Source organism: Hippoglossus stenolepis, chromosome 3 (assembly GCF_022539355.2).
Source record: "Hippoglossus stenolepis isolate QCI-W04-F060 chromosome 3, HSTE1.2, whole genome shotgun sequence".
Lineage (NCBI taxonomy): Eukaryota > Metazoa > Chordata > Actinopteri > Pleuronectiformes > Pleuronectidae > Hippoglossus > Hippoglossus stenolepis.
In genome coordinates, this window is record NC_061485.1 from 18,461,681 (window position 1) to 18,481,223 (window position 19,543).

Here is a 19,543-nt window from a genome sequence, read left to right on the forward strand (position 1 = left end):
CCACACACACACACACACACACACACACACACACACACACACACACACACACACACACACAAACACAAACATGCTGCCATCACACTTCTTCTCCCCAGGCACTAAGTCTGAAAGGAAGTGACCTATCTGCCCTTCCTGTGAGTTCCTCTCTGTTCAAAGAGTTCCAGGCTGCCACTTTCTTTCACACACACACACGCACACACAATGAGCAGTTCCTCAAGTTCTATTTATTTATTTTTCTTCTCCTCTAGTTATCTGGAAGAGATAAAGTCCATCTCTCCCAGGGGTTGGTCAGGGGGTACTTCAAACGGCGCGGTAAAGGCCAGGTCTGCCCCAGACTGAGAGTGCAGGAAAGGGGACATTTATCATTGTAACACACACCGACATTATCGCCACGCGGCATGTAGTCTCTCCCACTCTCCCTTTGCTCCCTTCCCTCATTCCCCCTCCATCCTGCTTGAATTCAGGGTCGTCATTGTTTTATTACGGGACTAATTTTCACCTCTCGGATCTCAAAATTCTCGCTTTGTTTTTTAGGGGGGGATCAATATAATTTAATTCCCTTTACATGGTGTTAGTTGAGTTTGTATTTGAAAAGTAATGGAATCCGCCAAACAAATTACTTTAGAAAACAGGAAAGAAATATAAAGAATCTCTGTCAACTTTCTTATAACAAATCAAACATTTAGTTTAAAATTGCCATTGGGACAGTATTTCTATTTCCAATAGCAATCACATGTTTTAAGTTCCCAATGTGTACTGAACAATTATATCATAGTTTTGTATCTTAACAAAACACAAAAAATAGCAGGACTCACACTTTACAACCATCATACAATCCAAAACTGGAAAATAGAAGAAAACAAAACAATCACGTCCAAGGCTTTTCTTTGCTACGTGTAAAAATATTCCAATCTATTCCTAAAAAATATACTTTTTAGATTCTGTGCTATCATTATAGATTTAAATGGTTTTGTGTCCCAACGTTACTCACTTATCTTCCTAGTTTAAGTCAAGATTATTTCCTAACTCTTGGCAAGCATCTTAACACAAACAGGAAAAAATACACACAAACTTTTAAAACTTGCTGGCTGTTTTGTGGTTTTATCTTATTTTAATGTTTTTTGTTTTTATTTATTTGATGTCTTACTGTTGGGTTCTTGGCTGTTTTTTTTAAATCTTTTGATGTATCTCCCCTATTTAAACTGAATAGCACTTTGGTTAATGTCTATGGTTTTAAAGTGTTTTTTTTACAAATGAAACTCAAAATACGTGATGGAGAGATATGTTTTTAAATCATTTCAGAGTTTGGTGCTATGACTTTCTTTGAAATTGGATATAAATCATTTTAAATACAGCAATGACCAGAAACAGATTTACTTACTAACTTTTAAATAACTTTTCCTGCTGTCTGTCTTTCTGTCCTCTGGCGAACAGCAGTTAGGCAATAAGCAGTTGGCCTTCCAGCAGCAGCTGATCCAGATGCAGCAGCTTCAACAGCAGCACATCCTCAACCTCCAGAGACAAGGACTGGTCCCAATGCAGCCCACCGCTGCCATGCAGTCTCTGCAGCAAGGTACACACATGCAACACCCTCACCATATATATATACACACATAACATTACACACATTGTCACAACACCACACACAAGGGCCTGTACCCAGTGCCGCATGTGAAGCCTGTTAAGTTAATCAGCCTATAAAAGATCAAAAGAAACCTGATTGGTGGGTTTGTGGAAGGTACTCATTTGGATAATAGGTAAAATATGCCACTAAGCCCCCCTGCTCGGTGGTTAGCATGTGCCTGTGCTAGTGTGTTTTCATGTGTGTGTGTACTTGAGATAAGCCAGACACAAGGACATCATCGTTTTGCCATTACTGTGCCCACTGGATTTTTTTTTTGTTCCTGTGTGTAACTTCTCCCACAGTTTCTTCAGTTTGTCAGCACAGTTTAACAACGATTAATGTTGACTGTTGACTGGCCCGCCCTTAGTGAGCATGTGTGTGTGTGTGTGTGTGTGTGTGTCTGTGTCCACTTTAGTCTGCACACAGAAGTGTCCAACACACACAAATACACACACACACACACACAACACGCACATACACACTTTATCTCACACAGAGAATGCTTAAGGGGTTCTAAAGTGGCCGTAACATTGGTAAAGCGCTGACTGAGTTGACCAAACAGACCAGTTTCCTTCCCTCTGTCTGTCTGATCTCTCCCTCTCCCTCTCCCTCTCCCTCTCCCTCTCCCTCTCAGTCACATGCACATACTCGCATATTCCTTTTGTAATCTTAATGTGACAAAACAAAAATATATTCAATCAAATAAATGTAACCCTAAGACAATGCCAAAAAGTGCACTGAAACTTTAGTGTGTGTGTGTGTGTGTGTGTGTGTGTGTGTGTGTGTGTGTGTGTGTGTGTGTGTAAGTGGAATTATTAGTTTACAGAGTGAAGAGTGAAAATAAAGGAGTGAATACAAATTGAATACTAGGCCACAGTTTTGGAGAGAAGAGTGTAAATTTTTCCAGACAGTTGCAAACATTTGGCTTTGGCATCTCCTTCTCTTTCTCTCTCTCCCTCCATATCAGAGTGGAATTTCCCTGCAGTGTGATAGAGCCGCTCCATTGTGACGGCTCAGCCAGGCGTGAGCCAGAGCATTCCTCTGGCCAGTCATGCCACACAAACACACAAACACACATTAATAAACACTCACACCGAAACACACATGCACACACACACACACACACAAACGCACACTGCGGCCCCGCCTCAAAGGGCTGTTGTGTCCGGTGGGTTAGGTGGGGGTGGTGGGGTTGACATGAGGGGACCTGATATGCTTTTTGTTTAGTACTCTTACAGAATGAAGTAGCTATACATTTCAAAGCCTTCTTTTATCAATGTTAACAATTACAACCGATAGAGAACTTAACAGATTTGAATGAGAATTAAATTGTGAGTATGGACGTTACTATTTCAGCAGGTTTTTTTTTTTCATACACAAAAAATCTATTCGATTCGAATTAGATCCACCTTCTGGGTAACTTCAGGCTTCTTCTCGACAGATCTCATATGTCCGGCATAAATGTGAGACTCTGGGTTTGCACATTTGAAATGTGTAAGTCAGTAACTGTTGGAAAGAGCTCTCTCATCTTCTCAAATGTTTTCTATCTGTCAACGAAAGCTGCAGGAAATTGTGAGAGCACATTTTCACCTGAATGTGCAGAAATCTAGATTTTTTTGTTTACAAATCTGTTCCGCTCTCAGCTGCTCACTACTTAACTTTGCTTGCTTTGCACTTATCTGTAAACTGCTGACTTTTCCCAAAACCCAGACTCCCTTATTTTTCCAAAGTTTTTTTTAGTGGATGCATGTGATATGAGCCAGACTGATAAGTCAGAAGAGGAAACACTTTATCTTACAATCCCTGTTACTACTTTACACTTTCACTCTCTCTGGGCGTGTCCACGGATTGGTCGGATTTCTTGGATAACACACACACACACACACACACACACACACACACACACACACACCACCTCATTCCTCCAGAGTGAGAGCTTTTGTTTTGGCGGGACCCCAGAAGAATGCAGACAAAGCAGACATAATATTTGGATTGCTGCGAGGTCTTTGTATGTGTATGTGCAGATGTGTGTGCGTGTGTATGTGCGTGGTAAGATCCATTGGAGTAGACCGTGGCATTTTAAGCGTCTCACTCACTGTGAAATTAGAGCAGAAGTAACCAAGCTGTGACTAGAAGGAGCACAAAGTGTGCAACAACCCTCTTTAAACAAATAGTGGTAGTGACAGCAGCGATGGTGTTGGTGGACAGTAGCAATTGCCAGCAGAGATCAGGAAATAGCTGAGAAGTCATGGATATCTGGGAAGATAATTATAACAATAACACGCAGAAATTAACCTCCCATCTGTTTTTGTTTGTCTCATTTTCCATTTTCCTCTTTTAACCACTCCCAGGAGACTGTAATAGTTGCATATATTTTATGTGGTTTAGAAAAGTAAGTTTCTTTACTGCAAGCCTGTGTCTGTGTGTATGATACTGCGCGTGATATTGTAGATATTGTCCGACCAACTTATTATTACCCATATTATCTTTGCCTTAATTAATTCACTTAAAGGTAGGGTTGGTATTTTTTTTTATTAAATTTTTTAAAATCCTTTTAACATCACTAAATAAAGTTATCAGAAATACAAGAAACAAAGCTGGTGTCTGTGGCCCTTACAGTACTGTAATAAATACGACCGAACATTTCATTCAGATCGATGTGGGATGATTTTCGAATCATATGATTTTCAAAGTGAAGCCTGCTCTTGCTAGCTTTTCCAGGATTACCTACCTTAACTTTAATATCCTATGAGCCTATTTACACTCAAAGTGGGAATTTGATTGGGTCATAGTTGAGAAAGACCCTCTGCTAAGTGCCAAGTGTTTTCCCTCCCTGCAGCGATGTGTCCGTCAGACCTCCAGCAGCTGTGGAAGGAGGTGTCAGGCATGCAGAGCAGCGAGGAGGCCCTGAAACAGGCCGAGGGCCTGGACTTGAGCACCAACAGTTCCAACTCTACCTCAGCCTTCCCCAAAGCTGCCAGCGCTCACATCCCACTGCACAGCCTGCAAAACGGACAGAGCCACACCCCAAAGAGAGACAGGTACTGAAACCTTTCACATAGTGATGGTGTGTTTGTGTGTGTCCTCTGTGTGACCTCCAGTCTTTCTAATTCACACACTCCTGCTAAGTCGTTTTCGACCTGGAACCTTTTTAGCTGTTCTTCTTTCATATCCACACTCATAAACGCAGGAACAAAACATGCACATGTGGCATACCACACATCTCCGGGGTGTAAACATCACCTCAGCTCATTTGATAGGAGGTTTGTTAGGTTCGGTATGTTCTGCAGGAGAAGAGAGGAGAGGATTGTGAATGCAGAGGAGGAGGAGGAGAGAGAGGCGGTGTGTCTGTAGGGATAAATTCCTCAGTGTAATGTGGGCTTGATGAGGGATGCATGTGCCAGGTGTATTTGTAGCATGTATGCTGTGTCAGGCTTGTGTTCTCCCAAGGCTGTATTGGCTGCTCATGGGTTTGTCTCCATCTTTAAGAGCCAGACTGTTTGAGTGGATATCCTCCTTCACCAAGGCAGACAGCGGAGATGACCATGTCCCCCTTTACTCCAAAGGCAGCCAACCCCCCAGCCAGTGAGTAGCCTGTTTACACTCACACATACACACACATATGAGTGGAAAAGACAGAGAGACGTGCTATGGGAGGGTGGTCTGAAGTGTCCTTTAGCACTGATTCACTGCTTGCTTCTATGCCCTTTGTTGACCCTAACCTTTGACCTCATTTTGGAGTAGGTCGACATGGGTCAGAAACTATTAATTAAAAGAGCTTTTAATAATTGATCAAATATGTCACACACTGTCACGCAACAGCTACAGCGTGCCTCTGGTATCCCGACAGATTTTGACTATAGTAGATCACAAAGGGTGTAGCATTAGTGTGTTAGTCTGCTAAGCAAATGCATGGCTGATGTGGACGAGAATGTGGTTGCCAGAAGTTTGTCATGTCTGCTGTCTGAGCTGCTTCTGCGTTGACTCAACCACAGCCAGCGCATGCATACACACAAAACACACACGTGCAGCTACACACATGCACACACACAGCTCCAACCTCAGCCGGCACATATGATCAGGAAGAGGCGAAAAAGGAAAGAGACAGGGAGAGAGACATGTTTCCATCTGCGAGACAAATGGTTTCTGTTAGACAACCTTCTGATGTTGATTTGGGAGAATCCCCATCCCAATGCACACCCTCACACACACGCGCATGCACACACACATACACAGTCATGTAAATATACGTGGAGACAGCAGTCGCCGGCGAAGATCCAGGTCTGAACCACATGTGCTACTGGACCTGCTGCACACACATGCACTTACACATGCGCACATGCACACGCACACACATGCACGGATAGACTTATTTTACCCAGGGCCCAAAACCACGCCTGGCCCTGTCTTTCATCATTGCACACACACATATACAAATACACAAACACTCATAAATATACGCAGATGTACACACATGCGCACACACACATAAGCTCACCACAAAAGAACAACCAGCATATGACGGCAGCCGCCGCCAATCAGTCATGGCTGGTTGGTCCTGTGCCGACTCTGTGTCAACTCCTGAAACATAAGAACACACACCAACACTAACACACTCTTGCACAACACACGCCAAGGACAGAAAGACAGGTCATGGACTTCAAAATGTGCCTCTGAGGTTGCTGGAGCAATTCCCTTATTTGCCTGGCTTCTGTAACTGACCCCACTTTGCTCTATCCTTCTCTCTCTGCACTTGGCTTTGTGAGCTGTACAAACTAATGACTGCTAACCAGACTCAGATGGCTGCATTGATGCTGTTGCTGTAGTCGGTTTTGCATGTGTGTGTGTGTGTTTGTGCACAAGAGTGTGGCACATTAATGCTCCTTATTCTAAGTATTTGCTGTATGTTTTATGGACATAATTCAGCATCTGTTTAACTGTCTCTGTGACTCTCTTTGTCCACAGTCATGAGGAACATGCAGGCTCCCATCCACTTTACGGCCATGGAGAGTGTAAGTGGCCCGGCTGTGAAGCACTGTGTGAGGACATGGGACAGTTCATCAAGTAAGTAAAATATGATACAAAGTATAATGTGTCGGGGGTTATAAATTAATACAATCACATCGCACAATCCAAAAGAAATGCATTATTTTTTTGATACGAATGTCTCAGAAGAGTTTAATAATATGATTATTTAAATTCAAACTAGAATGGCACTCAGTAGAGCGCATACATCCACCAAGGCCCAACAGTCCCCTTATGAAACCACATTTAAATTCCCTAGATCTGGGTTTTGGATCTGCACCAAATTTCACACAGTTTTCATATCAGTCCCCTTAATATGCCAGATTTTTTCTTCAAGATCTCTGAATTATTGTCTGGGAAACAAGGAAAATGTTGGGAATCACCTTATTTCTCAATGTTAAAGTAAGTTAAAAACAAGTCGTGGATTTGCACCAGTATTTAATGAGCTAATTACTGATCCATACTATATTCTTCCACCAAGTTTTGTGGAGATCTGCCCTGTAGTTTTTGTTTAATCGTACTTACAAACAGACAGAAGTGAATTGAATTTATTTTGTAGTCACACAACGCCTGGTACTTACAAAAAAAAAAACTCAGCAGCACTAGCCCCTAGTATTTCTGTAGGAAAGGAAGAGAGATGACACGATCTCTGATTCAGTTTACCTGTAGGCACCAGGGAGGAAGCAGAACAAAGTGAAGCTACAGTATGAGCTATACGTGGAGATGTCAATCACTGGAGTCTTGCATTATCCCACTGACTCATCTGTTGCCATCTGTTGCATCACATTTCACATTTGCTCTGACGCACATGCACACAGGTACATACGTTCATGTGTGTAAATTCTTTGTTTTTTCAAAGGATTTATTTTAATCTCTTATCTTCCTCTACATAATTTTTTCTCAGCTATATAATATTAATTTTAGTGGCTGATTGTGTTTGTTTTATTCTTTTGCTTTCCTTAATACAGACCCTAATAAGAGATCTAAATAAGGAAGTCTGAGGTCATATGTTCGTCACCCATAGTTTTTTGTGTGTTTTGTATATTTTACTCTGAAGGGTCAGACGCATTGTATTTCTGTGTAAATACACAATTATTCTTCGTTAGCTCATCCATAAGCACATTTAGTTTCCACATCAATGGTGAACACATCAAACAACCTCTTTCTTACTCATTCCCTCTCTGCTTCCATATTCTTGCACTTTTCTTCCTCCTCTCCTCCCTCCGTACGTCTTTCGTAGCTGTTACTTGCCAGTTTGGAGTCACTGGGGCATGCTGATGTGGTATCTGGCCTTGACACTCTGCTACACCTCCTCCTCTGTCACACAGTGGACTACCCCGTGGCACTGTGGCTGCTAACAAAGGCTTCCCAAGCCTCTAATGAAGCCCTAAACAAACTCAACCTCTAATTATCTGGAACTTTTAGCTATTTGAGCAATGGAGTTATTAATAATAATAAGCCTGGGTGATGAAATATGTACACACACACACACATGCATAATCACAGCAGTGTGCGTGGTGATTGTGATGGCATCGGACAGTCAGATCAAAGCTCGTAGGCAGGCTGGGAAAGTTTGGAGAGGAAAGCTGTTGTTTGGTGTCTCATTTCACGTAGCCCCGGGGCAGATGGAAGGAGAGAGAGAGAGAGAGACAGAGAGAGAGAGAGAGAGAGAGGGAGAGTGATAGTGTGTGTGCCTGTATGTGTGTGTGTGTGTGTGTGTAAGAGAGAGAGAGAGAGAGAGAAAAAGAGGGAGATGAAAAAAATAGAGGCAGTGACAGATAATTCTGTCAGTCCGACAGTGCGCTCCCTTCCAGCCAGCTTTAGTCATCGCCCCAGGAGAGAAAAGGGTAGAACAGAAGAACAGAGGAGGGGGACACTCCACTATTTGAGGCCTTTCTTCTCCTCTCCTCTTCTTCTCTAACCCACCTCTCCCCCCTCCTCCTCCTCCTCCTCCTCCCTGTCCTCTGGTATAATACTCTGGTTGTGGTCGGTGGAGCTCGGTGTAATGTGGGTTAAAGCCTTGTCTGCCAGCACTCAGAGGAGTAAACAGAGCCTCATTGTCGGGACACATTGAGAAAAAAAAGAAAACTCTGCTACTGTTTATGGCCCAGCTATAGAGAGACAGGAGGGTTTTGGGGGGCAGATTTGGTTGGAATGAGTGTGAATCATAGACATTTTGGGAGTTGCGGGGGAAGAGGAGTGGGAAAGGGGGGGAGTGGACAGAAGTGCAAGTGGGAAAGAGGGAGAGAGAGCCTGATACAGAGTCAAAGAGAGAGAGAGGGGGAGAGAAGGGTGAGATCATGTTTTTGTTATTATTATCGTGCACTTGTGTTGAGCCGTCTATCTGCCTGGATTAGCCATGCCATGACATCATTGTTTTTGTTTCATTTCCAGTCTTCGCCTGATATTGCCTAACTTTCTACTTTCTCGAAGACACACACACGCTCACATGCACACACACTACAAACACACACATTTCTTGGTGTTAGATACACTCTCAGTATAAACAAGTCTAAAAAGCAGATTTATGAAGATTACAGGTTAACACCACATGATATCAGAAAAACTGCTCTGATATATTGACACTTATGTATCTCACACAATCATATGAACACACACACCCACACACACTCATACACACAGGACTAGCGGCGGCAACCTGTGAATAACCTTGGCGATGACAGAGGGGAGAGAAAGGGATGAAGGAAGGGAGACAGGGAGGGGTGCACTGGGAAAGATCAGAAGGTCTCGGGTCCTCCCACATTGGAGGAAACAAACAGCGCCACCATTTACACACACACATGCACAGCAGTGTTAATAAGTGGAGTGGAGTTTCGCTAACAGAAAGTCTTAAGATAAGGCTCTGTGTGATAACACATGAGCTCATATCCAGGTGGTTGTCTTAGATCATGCCTCACTGAGCACCAGTGAAGTATACACACACAAAACACAGCTGCTGTGTCCTTCACTAGACAAAATAAACCTCCTAGATTATGATTTATTTATGTCTTACTGAAACGGCTCGTAGCTCCGTTTGTATAAAAGTCAAAGGACTGAGTTTTGTTACTTCATCATCCAGTCTGTTGACATGAGTGTAACTGGACTAGCAGCACTTTGATCGTCACATTTATATCTTTCCTCCCCCCCTTCTCTCCTCCAGGCACTTGAACAATGAGCATGCCCTGGATGACCGCAGCACTGCTCAGTGCCGAGTCCAGATGCAGGTGGTTCAGCAGCTGGAAATACAGGTGAGCTAACACACACGCTCGAACTAAGACACTTAATTTACATCCGCTCACAAACAAAGTCTTGAGGACTGTTTCAGCCAGTCAATGGCAGTAACTTGTCTGAGGCAGGGCAGAGTTTATGGAGAGCAGTGGAGCTTGTAATTTAAAAGGAGCAGTCGGCAGGGAAGCTGCCATCGCTGCTCCAATTATAAAGCTGCTCCGGTCACCAGCAAGAGAGAGCGAGGCTGAGAGAGGGGAGGAGGGAGAGAGAGGAGAAAAGAGGAGAAAAGAGAAAGGGGAGAGAGAGACGAGCTAGAAAGTGTAGGACCAGGCTGCACTGCCTCTCTTGTTCTTAAAGTGGTTCATGCACGCAAAGCTCTTGAAACATCTGAATGCTCCAGCAAAAGAAAAAAATACCAACACTGGATGAGATGTGTGTAGTAAGTAAGAAGTTCCAAAGTGAAGATACAAAACCTGTCCCTTCACACTCGTCTTGACATGGTTTCCAAAAACGGCCCTGAATACTCCATTCACGTCATAGTGTAGTGTGAGGGGGGAGAAGGGGGTTAGAGGGGGTGGTGGAACGGGGGCGGCGGCCCAGAATTAGGGTTAGAGTTGTGTTTGGTGGTGGTAGTAAACAGCGTTTAGCTGAGCCCCTCAAGCCACCACTAGGGAACGCAAAGTGACAGAGAGGCAGCTGGTGTCACATCACATCACGATGGACGTCTCTCTCTCCCTAACATGTCACTTTATCCCTCAGCAGTCCACAGGAAGCCCACCACTCCACGCTCCATACACTCACACACCCACACGCACGCACGCACACACACACACACACACACACACACACACACACACACACACACACACACACACACACACAGTCGTGTCTCCATGACTTCCGAGGACATTACATTGACTTACATTGATTTGCTGGAGACTTACTCTAACCGTAACCATAGTTACTACTTGCCTAACCCAAACCCTCACACTCTAAACATAATCTTAACCTAAAACTTAACTTATACCTAACCTTAAATCATGTCTTTACCTCAAATTTAATGATTTAAGTTATGAGATCTCCTTTTTTGTCCCTATGAGGAAGACATGTCCCCATAATGTGACTGTGTAAACATGAGTAATAACTGGACCACTCTCACACAGACACACTCACAATGCATGCATGCAGCAGCACAGGCACTGTGTTTGAGTTCCTCATATTTGCACATTGCCACACGTCACTGTTTGTGTGTGTTTATGTATGTTAATGAGACAAATCAGTCTTACTTTAGATCCCATGTTTTTGGAGGCTTCGGGTGTGTAAGCATGCACTCGTGCACAAACACACAGGATGCAGCGTCTCCACAGGTTGTAGCAGGAGCAATTTAAATGGTGCTTTACAATGTCAAACAGGGACGAGTGTGTCTGCAGGCGAGTGTAAGAGTGTGTGAGGGAGAGAGCTCCGGGTGCGGAGGCAGCTACCGCTCACACTTATCTCTCCACCGAAGGTGTTATTGTAATTGTAAATCAATGTAATTGAGAAAAACGTTTTTTTATGAAGATTACCATCCCTGTGTGTTTTACAGCTGGCGAAAGAGAGTGAGCGACTCCAGGCCATGATGACCCACCTGCACATGCGCCCCTCAGAGCCAAAGCCTTTTAACCAACCTGTGAGTACACCACAGCACCCTGGACCCTACATTACATTACCCCTCACCCTCTGGCACCGAGCTTCCACTGTTACATCTCATTCACACACAAACTCTTCTTTTATCAGTTTCTTTACTGCTTAACCTTCCCGGGATATAACACTCCTCTTTTCCTGTCTAGCTTGATATCTGCACCCTCTACTGACCAGTGAGGGTTATTATATCATTAATAAATCACAAAGACGACTTTCTGCTTGTCTCGTTCTTCTCTTTTTTCTTCTTCTCTTTGTCCTTCTTGTTTTCTTCCTTCTCTCCTCTCTGTCTAAACTTCCCATTATACATTTCTGTTTCAGTCCTCAGAGAACGTCATAAATTCAGCTGTTCACAGATTGTGTTGAAGCCCAGATTTGTGTTTGATTCAGCCTGTTCTTTTTAGAGAAAGCTGCCAGAGCAATCTCTCACAGCATTTTTGGTGTGCTGACAAAATGGAACGAAATTTGATGTGATGTGATGTGTGTGTGTGTCTGTGTCCACACTGCTTGGCAAAGTTGTTATTAGGTATCTAATGAATATTTCATTATTCAGATTGACGAGGAGTCTTATTAAAATATGAAGATGTTGAAATTAATTGTCAATTAGAGGTGGAGTGTCTTAATTTGAGGGGATATAAATGGGTGCAGCCGAGTGGCAACGCGTGTGTGTGTGTTTGTGTGTACTTTTGTGTGTCTGGGTGATGTGTTGATCACAGGGGGATCAGCTGCCATTAACATCTAATGGGAAATCAGGAAGAGGCGTGTTCTGTCACCACTGGAGACGAGCCTTGGGGTCAGGGATTGGAGGAGGAGGGGCAGGGGAGGAGCGTCAGGAATGGAAACAAAGCTTGGCCTCAATTAACAGGGTTCGACTGTTGCCGTGGTGATGTGGCAGGGTTGCGGCGTTAATGAAGTACCTGTTAAACAGCCCCGCCCCCTCCAGTCAGCTTAAATGGTACGGAGAGGGGGCAGAGTAGAGAGAGAGAGAGGCAATTCACACATTTTACATACATATAGACAACACATGCACACACACATACACACTGTGGTTTTAATTAGTCCTAAGCTAGCATCCCTACAACGGTTGTCCCACAGAGACTGGGCGCACTGGTTTTTTGTGTATGTGTGTGCGTGCGTGTGCAAGGCTCTGCCTAATTGGGCCATATTAGTCCGTGAAGACTTTGCCATCGCAGAGTGTGTGTGTGTGTGTGTTCCCGTCTTACAAACATGCTGTCGTGTGGTTTTGTTTTTGTAAGCTCAGGGTTAATTGCAGCCAGCGCTGTGTATATAAATATATGTTCATGTTCAGTGTGTGTGATTGTGTATGTGTGGTTCTGTACAAGGATGTGGGTTTGCTTTTGGGAACTGGTAGAGACGGAAATTCATGGGGAATATCAATGGCTTTATTATTTTTTTCGTGATGATGTGAGTTTACATCAGTAACCCTTCCTAGATTTAGCTTCCATACTGCTGTCAGTTAAACAACTTCAAATTTAAGGTCCTGCTGGCCCGTGTAGTTTAATTTCTGTGCTCTATGTTTGACAGAGCATTGGTACAACCCCAAATATGTCAATATTCTTACACAACTAATGAGACACAACAAAACTGTTTAGAAACATTATCCACAAAGATATTTGTTATGTATATGACACAAACAAATCATCTAATGCACTGGTATCACCTGACCCTGATCTTATCTACATGATGCTTCCCTGTAAACAGCACCAGCAGATGGTGAAGCTTTAAACATGAGTGAAGCATCAGTCATATAAATAAAATCTTTGTCCCCAAACTAAAACAATTTTTCACACTTTGGACAGAAACTAAACATTTTTATAATCATAGCTAAGGGACACAAAGATTAAGCCCCTTTGATTTGTAATAAAACGTTTCACACCTTTTGAGGCTGATATCAGTCTACTCAAAGTAAATTAATACATACTGCAATGATTACAATATAAGTACATTGGATAGGATGTAATTGTTTTGTATATTTAAAAAAAATGCAGAAATGTCCTTATTTTATTTAAATTATTATTATGATTTTATTTTGTGTTGTTGACTTTTTTAATTATATTTGAATGTATAGTTTTTTTATTTTATCTAGATTCTTTATATTATTTTATTTTATTTGATCAAACGGATAGAAAAACAATGAAACTTCTGTGGGGGACAAACAAGCTGAACCATTCCCCCTTATTTCTGTGTCTGTCTCTGCCACTCTCCAGCTGAACCTGGCTTCCAGTGGCTCTCTGTTGAAGCGGGACAGCGATGCCTACTCAGAGGGCCTTCAGCACCCCCCCACCTCGGCCGCCACCCCCATCACCCCGCTGCGCCAGGGACCCTCGGTCATCAGCTCCTCCAGCCTGCACACACACTCCCACTCCCACACGCACGGTGTCGGGCCCATACGTAGGCGCAACTCCGACAAGTATTGCACCCCCATCGCCTCAGGTAGACATTTCCCCAAACCTCACTCAGTGCCTTCCTAGTTGTGTCATTATCATATATTATCGAATTATTTATTAAATGATTAATAATAGACCCTAATTATGTTTTTTTTTAAATCCAGCATTAGGTTTTTCTTCTTTTCCACAGTAATTACAGTACGTCTCCATTCAGCCATCACCTTTCATTCATGGCACAACCACTGATGTAGTCTTTCCTGCAGTAAAAAAAAAGAAAAGAAATATAGATATAGATATAGATATACTGTAGCCCTTAGTTATGATGTCAAGTAGCCAAGCATTATATTTTAAAATATGTGGCGTAAAATAATATCACAGTCTGTAAATGGTATCAAGGTGTAAAGACCTATATCAAACAATTCAATACACATTGTTAGATGTTATTTTTTTCAGACACAGTTTTAATATTTTGAACCATTGTATTGATCCTTACTTTTTCTTTCATTTATTAACGTTTACATTGAATTTGATTTTGTAAATGTTACACTACACACTCATAATTTGTAAATATGTAGCTCACCAGAGTTAATTTCTTACGATGTTTCCTGTTTTTTTAGAGCTGGCTCAGAACTGTGAGTTCTACAAGAACGCTGATGTCAGGCCTCCCTTTACCTACGCCTCTCTTATACGTCATGTAAGTCTCCCCTCAGATCCATTTGCACCATCTCTTCTCTCCATCTGGGATCTCCTCTACATTTTGTCCGCTCTCTCTTCCTGTCCTCAGGCCATTCTGGAGTCCCCAGACAGACAGCTGACTCTCAATGAAATCTACAACTGGTTTACACGGAAGTTTGCCTACTTCAGGAGAAACACAGCAACATGGAAGGTAAGGGCGCATCATATACACCCTGACTTTCACTACATCCTTCAAATGGGGCTTAAAAAAACAAACATGCTGGTGAGGAGGGCCTGCTCTCTGGTGGGGATGGAACGGGACAGTGTTTTGAGGCAGTGACGGAGAAGAGGATGAGAGGAAGAAACTGAAAACCATCATGGACAGCCCCTCTCATCCCCTCTCTGCTTAACTGAGGCAGCTCAGGATCACATTCAGCCACAGACTCATCCAGCCACGTACCTCAAAGTGCATGGGGGGGCTCCTTTGTGCCATCATAATCAATGCATAACGCCACAGCCCCCCACAGTCTAAGACTCAAATCTTTATATTGCAAATTTATAAAACAGTCTAATATTGTATATAGTATTTCTATTTTTATCTTATTTATTCTAGATTCTGTTTCAATTCATATTTCTTTCTAGCTACATTTTCTACTAGCGGATCAATATTTTTTTCATCTTATCTTATCTTATCTTATTTCCATATATATGCTTATATCTAACTAAACTCAATAATCCCTTTATTAAACCTAAATTCCATTAATGCTGAACCAATATTATGTAAATCCCTCAAGCTCACTTTATGCTACAAAAGGTTATTCTAGAAAAGTCAAAATTTAACGATGAAAGATAGAAACCAGATGAATTCACACAGTATTTTGAAGTTGTTGAAACGATGGTGAAAATGAGCCGCGGCGTATTTAGAAAATGTAAGTTTGGATACGGCTCAGACTCAATCAGAGCTAAATGTCTACAAAGTAAATGTGGTCTGTGCCCACTGATGAAGCCCTTCACTAAAGTCAATGCCAGCTGAGAATTGTTCGACCACGATGAGAGAGAGAAAAAATTAACTAAATTAGTGGGCAGGTTTTACTGTTATTTGAAACACTGAGGCCAAGTGAGTCACTTTGTAGAAAATGGAGTCGCTCCATGGGCCTAAATGTAATGAAGCCTGTTCTTACAATGATTCAAGAACACACGCGTTCTTGTTCCTCATTCTTCAAACGCTGACTCTGCTCTGCTCTGCAAAAGATATGACTGATATGACAGTTAATGGTTGTTTCTGTTCTTTATGAGAAGCTTTCCTACGTTTCTCCTCATTCACTCCATCCTTCTTTCTTCCATTCTCCCACTCCGTCTCTCTCCCTATCAGCCATAAACAATTCTCTCACCTCGAACATGGCACATGGAGAGTCGGCCCCGCTCGTCCCAGTAGAGCCACATCTAGCCGTGATAAAGCCTCATTATAGAAATGCACATACAGAGCTGGTGCACACACACACACACCGAATTCTTTCCCACACACACTACTGGCCTGATCCCACCATCGTAGGTGCTGACCCATTTCTGAAGAAACCTCACACTAATTTGAGTGTCAGTTCCTCCAGAGAGAGGGAAAGGGAGAGAGGTGGGTGGTGGGGGAGGAGGGGTTGAGGAGAGAACCCCGGCCTTCCTCTAATAGCCCCTAAAACCAAGGGAGGGGAGGTGACAGGACGACGGCGTGGTGTGGAGGGGGTTAAGAGAAGGGGGCAGCCAGGAATATCTTTAGTTCCTCATCTGACTTTTATGAATTTTAACTATTAATGTCTGGTGTCTGCTTCCTGCGCCGTTGGCCTCGCAGACCTTTAAATATAGCTTGGCGCGGCCTTATGTATTTATATAGCGGCTCGCCGAGTCAAATAGAGCCGCAGAGATGTATGTCCTTTAATAAGCTGTTATATTTCATGAGGAGAGCAGCGGTGTCAGGGAGTGGAAGTCATTGATCAGAGAAACAGAGGGAAAGAGAATGAGAAAGAGACGAGAGAGAGAGAGAGAGAGAGAGAAAAAGAGAAGGATGATTGAGGGAGGAGGAGAGCTGAGTGTTATTTCAAGGTGCTACATAATGAGACGGAAGCCTGAAAGAAGAGGTTTCATTCTGTTTGTCACTCTTTATTTCTAGATGCACTTGAGGGGTAAATTGATGCCACATGTAAAATTGTAATAAGCAATAATAATAATAATAGTATGAGTAAAATAACAAGAAAAGCTGTACATAAGAATTAAATTAATGGGATTAAAAATCCAATTAGTGCTCTATAAGAGGCTTCACTTTGAACTCTAGTGGTGGAACGTAATTCATGCTTCTCAATTCTAATATAGTACTAATATTAGTCAGTTATTTTACAGCTTTAGTTGCAAGTTACATTGTAAATTAAGATACATATCATAGACAACATCATACAAAACCTAGAATTAGAACTACATAACTGTAATTGGGTACTTTGATATTAAAGCATCAGTAGTAATCATACAAAAATATGACATACAATAGTATTAATAGTCAGAGTAACACTTGTTTTTCTGGAGAGTTTAACTTAAATATTGGAATATCAATATTTTCAATGCGCTTCCCTTAAGAAAGGAATTTTGATTAGATTTTTTCTGCTGTTCAACACTAACCTGTTTTGTTATCCCTCATTTTATACTTGTTTGTTCATGATTTTATTAATCATCCTATCTGCTCACATATATTTCTGTTTACGATCATATGCCAGGATCCTATCCCATCATGCAACAGGCAGAAACACAACTCAAATATCTCAGATCTCAAATATTTACTGTATACAATCCACAAGTCAAGAAAATATACCTGCGTCCAGCCCCTTCCCCCCTCTCAGCCTGAGGGAGTGGAGATGAGTGGCACATGTGCTGCGACCCACTGTAAATGACTGCCAATGTTTTAACTGGGAGAATTAGGCTTTCATCACGGAGACAAATGCAAATAGCACTGCAGTAGCACTGGTGTCTGGCGTAAGCGTGTGTGTGTGTGTGTGTGTCTGTGTGTGTATGTGTGTGTGTGTTTGTGTGTTTGCACTGTCAGGGTGGCGGGCAGAGATTGGGGTCAGACTCATTTACAAAACTTAGCATCACAGCTCGGGGGTTGAGGGGATGCGGGGGAGAAAGGGTTCCTCTACTGATTATGGCTTGTGTAATTACGTGTGTGTGTGTGTGTGTGTGTGTGTGTGTGTGTGTGTGTGTGTGTGTGTGTGTGTGTGTGTAATTATGGCGTGGAGTGATGCATGCCCGGCCTGTCCCTCTCTCTCGGCTTAGAACAGCGTGTCAGAGAGAATATGCAGGATTTAATTATAGACGAATTAAAATTGGTAATGAAATTGGGCATGAACAAACTACAAATAGCAGATGAAAAGGAGGCCTGTCCCGGGGGGTGAGACAAAGATAGCGGTGTGCCTGCCTGCTTGCCCGTCTGAGTGCCTGTGTCTCTGTGTCTCTGTGTGTGTGTGTGTGTGTGTGTGTGTGTGTGTGTGTGTGTGTGTGTGTGTGTGTGTGTGCGTGCTGATGATGACTGATTATACATTTTCTGAGATAAAATAACGCTACTAGAGAATTGCTGCCTTGCATTAGCACTGTACATGGAGCTACAGTATGTGTGTGTTTATAAGAAGTGATGGGTAAAAAAGGACCATTATTCTCTGGTGACACGTCGCATAAAGTCACCTCACAAAAAGCTGAGAAGCATTGTTTGTACTGAGCACACGCTGAGTGAGTGTTCTTACCTCCAGCAAGGTAATGACTTCAAAAACAACAGTTTCAGCTCGTGTTTTGAGTTCACATGTCGAAGTCATGGAATATTGTGGCAACTGAAGATGCATGTTTAAGACAAAAAACAACTTAGAGGTTATGTTATCAGGCAACACCAGGGAATTATACCTAACACTTAACAAATTGTTTCACTTTACAGGAAAAGTTCACAATGTCATTCCATCTTGGCATTAAAAGGTCGTTTTTCGGTGATTGCTTCCACTATGAGCCAGGCTGTCAGTGTGCTGGAATATTTATGAGCTGTGGGAAAAGAAAGAACAAATATTTTAATGCCGATTTAACAACATTTAAATTTCTGTGTAAATAGTCCAAAGGAAAAACATTTCATGGAAATAAAATAAAATTCTGAAACAAAACTAGGAGGCCTTGCCAAGGCCCAACATCCCCCTTAAGAAACCACATTTAAATTCACTAGATCCAGATTTTTATTTGGATCTGCACCAAATTGCACCAACTCAAATATCAGTCTTCCACTTGAAAAATCCATCTCGCAATGTTAAAGACAGAAAAAAAAAATTCTGGATCTGCCCCCTGATCTCGATCCACACCATAATTGTATGGGTTCTTCCTTGGGTCAAGCCCCACCCCTCCACAAAATTTTATGGAAATCAGTTGAGACAGTTGTAGATTTTGCGTAATCCTGCTAACAAACAGACAAAGGCAATCTCCTTGGTGGCGGAAATAAAACAGAAAACAGTAAATAAATGGAAAAAAACACAAACAGGATTGCCTGGCCTTCAGTCCTAATAAAGCTTGTCTTTTCTGTCCGTCTCTCTCTTTTCCCAGAATGCTGTGCGCCACAACCTGAGTCTGCACAAGTGTTTTGTTCGTGTTGAGAACGTGAAGGGAGCCGTGTGGACTGTGGATGAAGTCGAATACCAAAAGAGGAGACCACCAAAGATGACCGGGTAAGAACACACACAGTCACATACATACATGCACTCACACACACATATATATGCGCACACTGTCATGCACACATTTAAGAGGAGTGAGATGTGAGTGTGAGCTTATGGATGCTGGCACGATGATTGCCTAAATGGTCCCTCTATTATTACCGAGAGGCCAACTCAGCAATCAT

At 42.5% G+C, this 19,543-nt stretch overlaps 1 protein-coding gene across 1 annotated transcript in view; it reads left to right on the forward strand.

Moving 5' to 3' along the window:
- Window positions 1-19,543, forward strand: part of foxp4 (forkhead box P4) — a 95,360-nt gene that overhangs the window by 67,460 nt on the left and 8,357 nt on the right. The window contains exons 6-15 of the mRNA XM_035152123.2: window positions 1,438-1,576; window positions 4,467-4,668; window positions 5,117-5,212; window positions 6,593-6,691; window positions 9,813-9,900; window positions 11,466-11,549; window positions 13,789-14,014; window positions 14,586-14,662; window positions 14,753-14,854; window positions 19,249-19,370. Coding sequence (XP_035008014.1) covers window positions 1,438-1,576; window positions 4,467-4,668; window positions 5,117-5,212; window positions 6,593-6,691; window positions 9,813-9,900; window positions 11,466-11,549; window positions 13,789-14,014; window positions 14,586-14,662; window positions 14,753-14,854; window positions 19,249-19,370 — 1,235 coding nt within the window. The remainder of the gene's footprint in view (window positions 1-1,437; window positions 1,577-4,466; window positions 4,669-5,116; window positions 5,213-6,592; window positions 6,692-9,812; window positions 9,901-11,465; window positions 11,550-13,788; window positions 14,015-14,585; window positions 14,663-14,752; window positions 14,855-19,248; window positions 19,371-19,543) is intronic.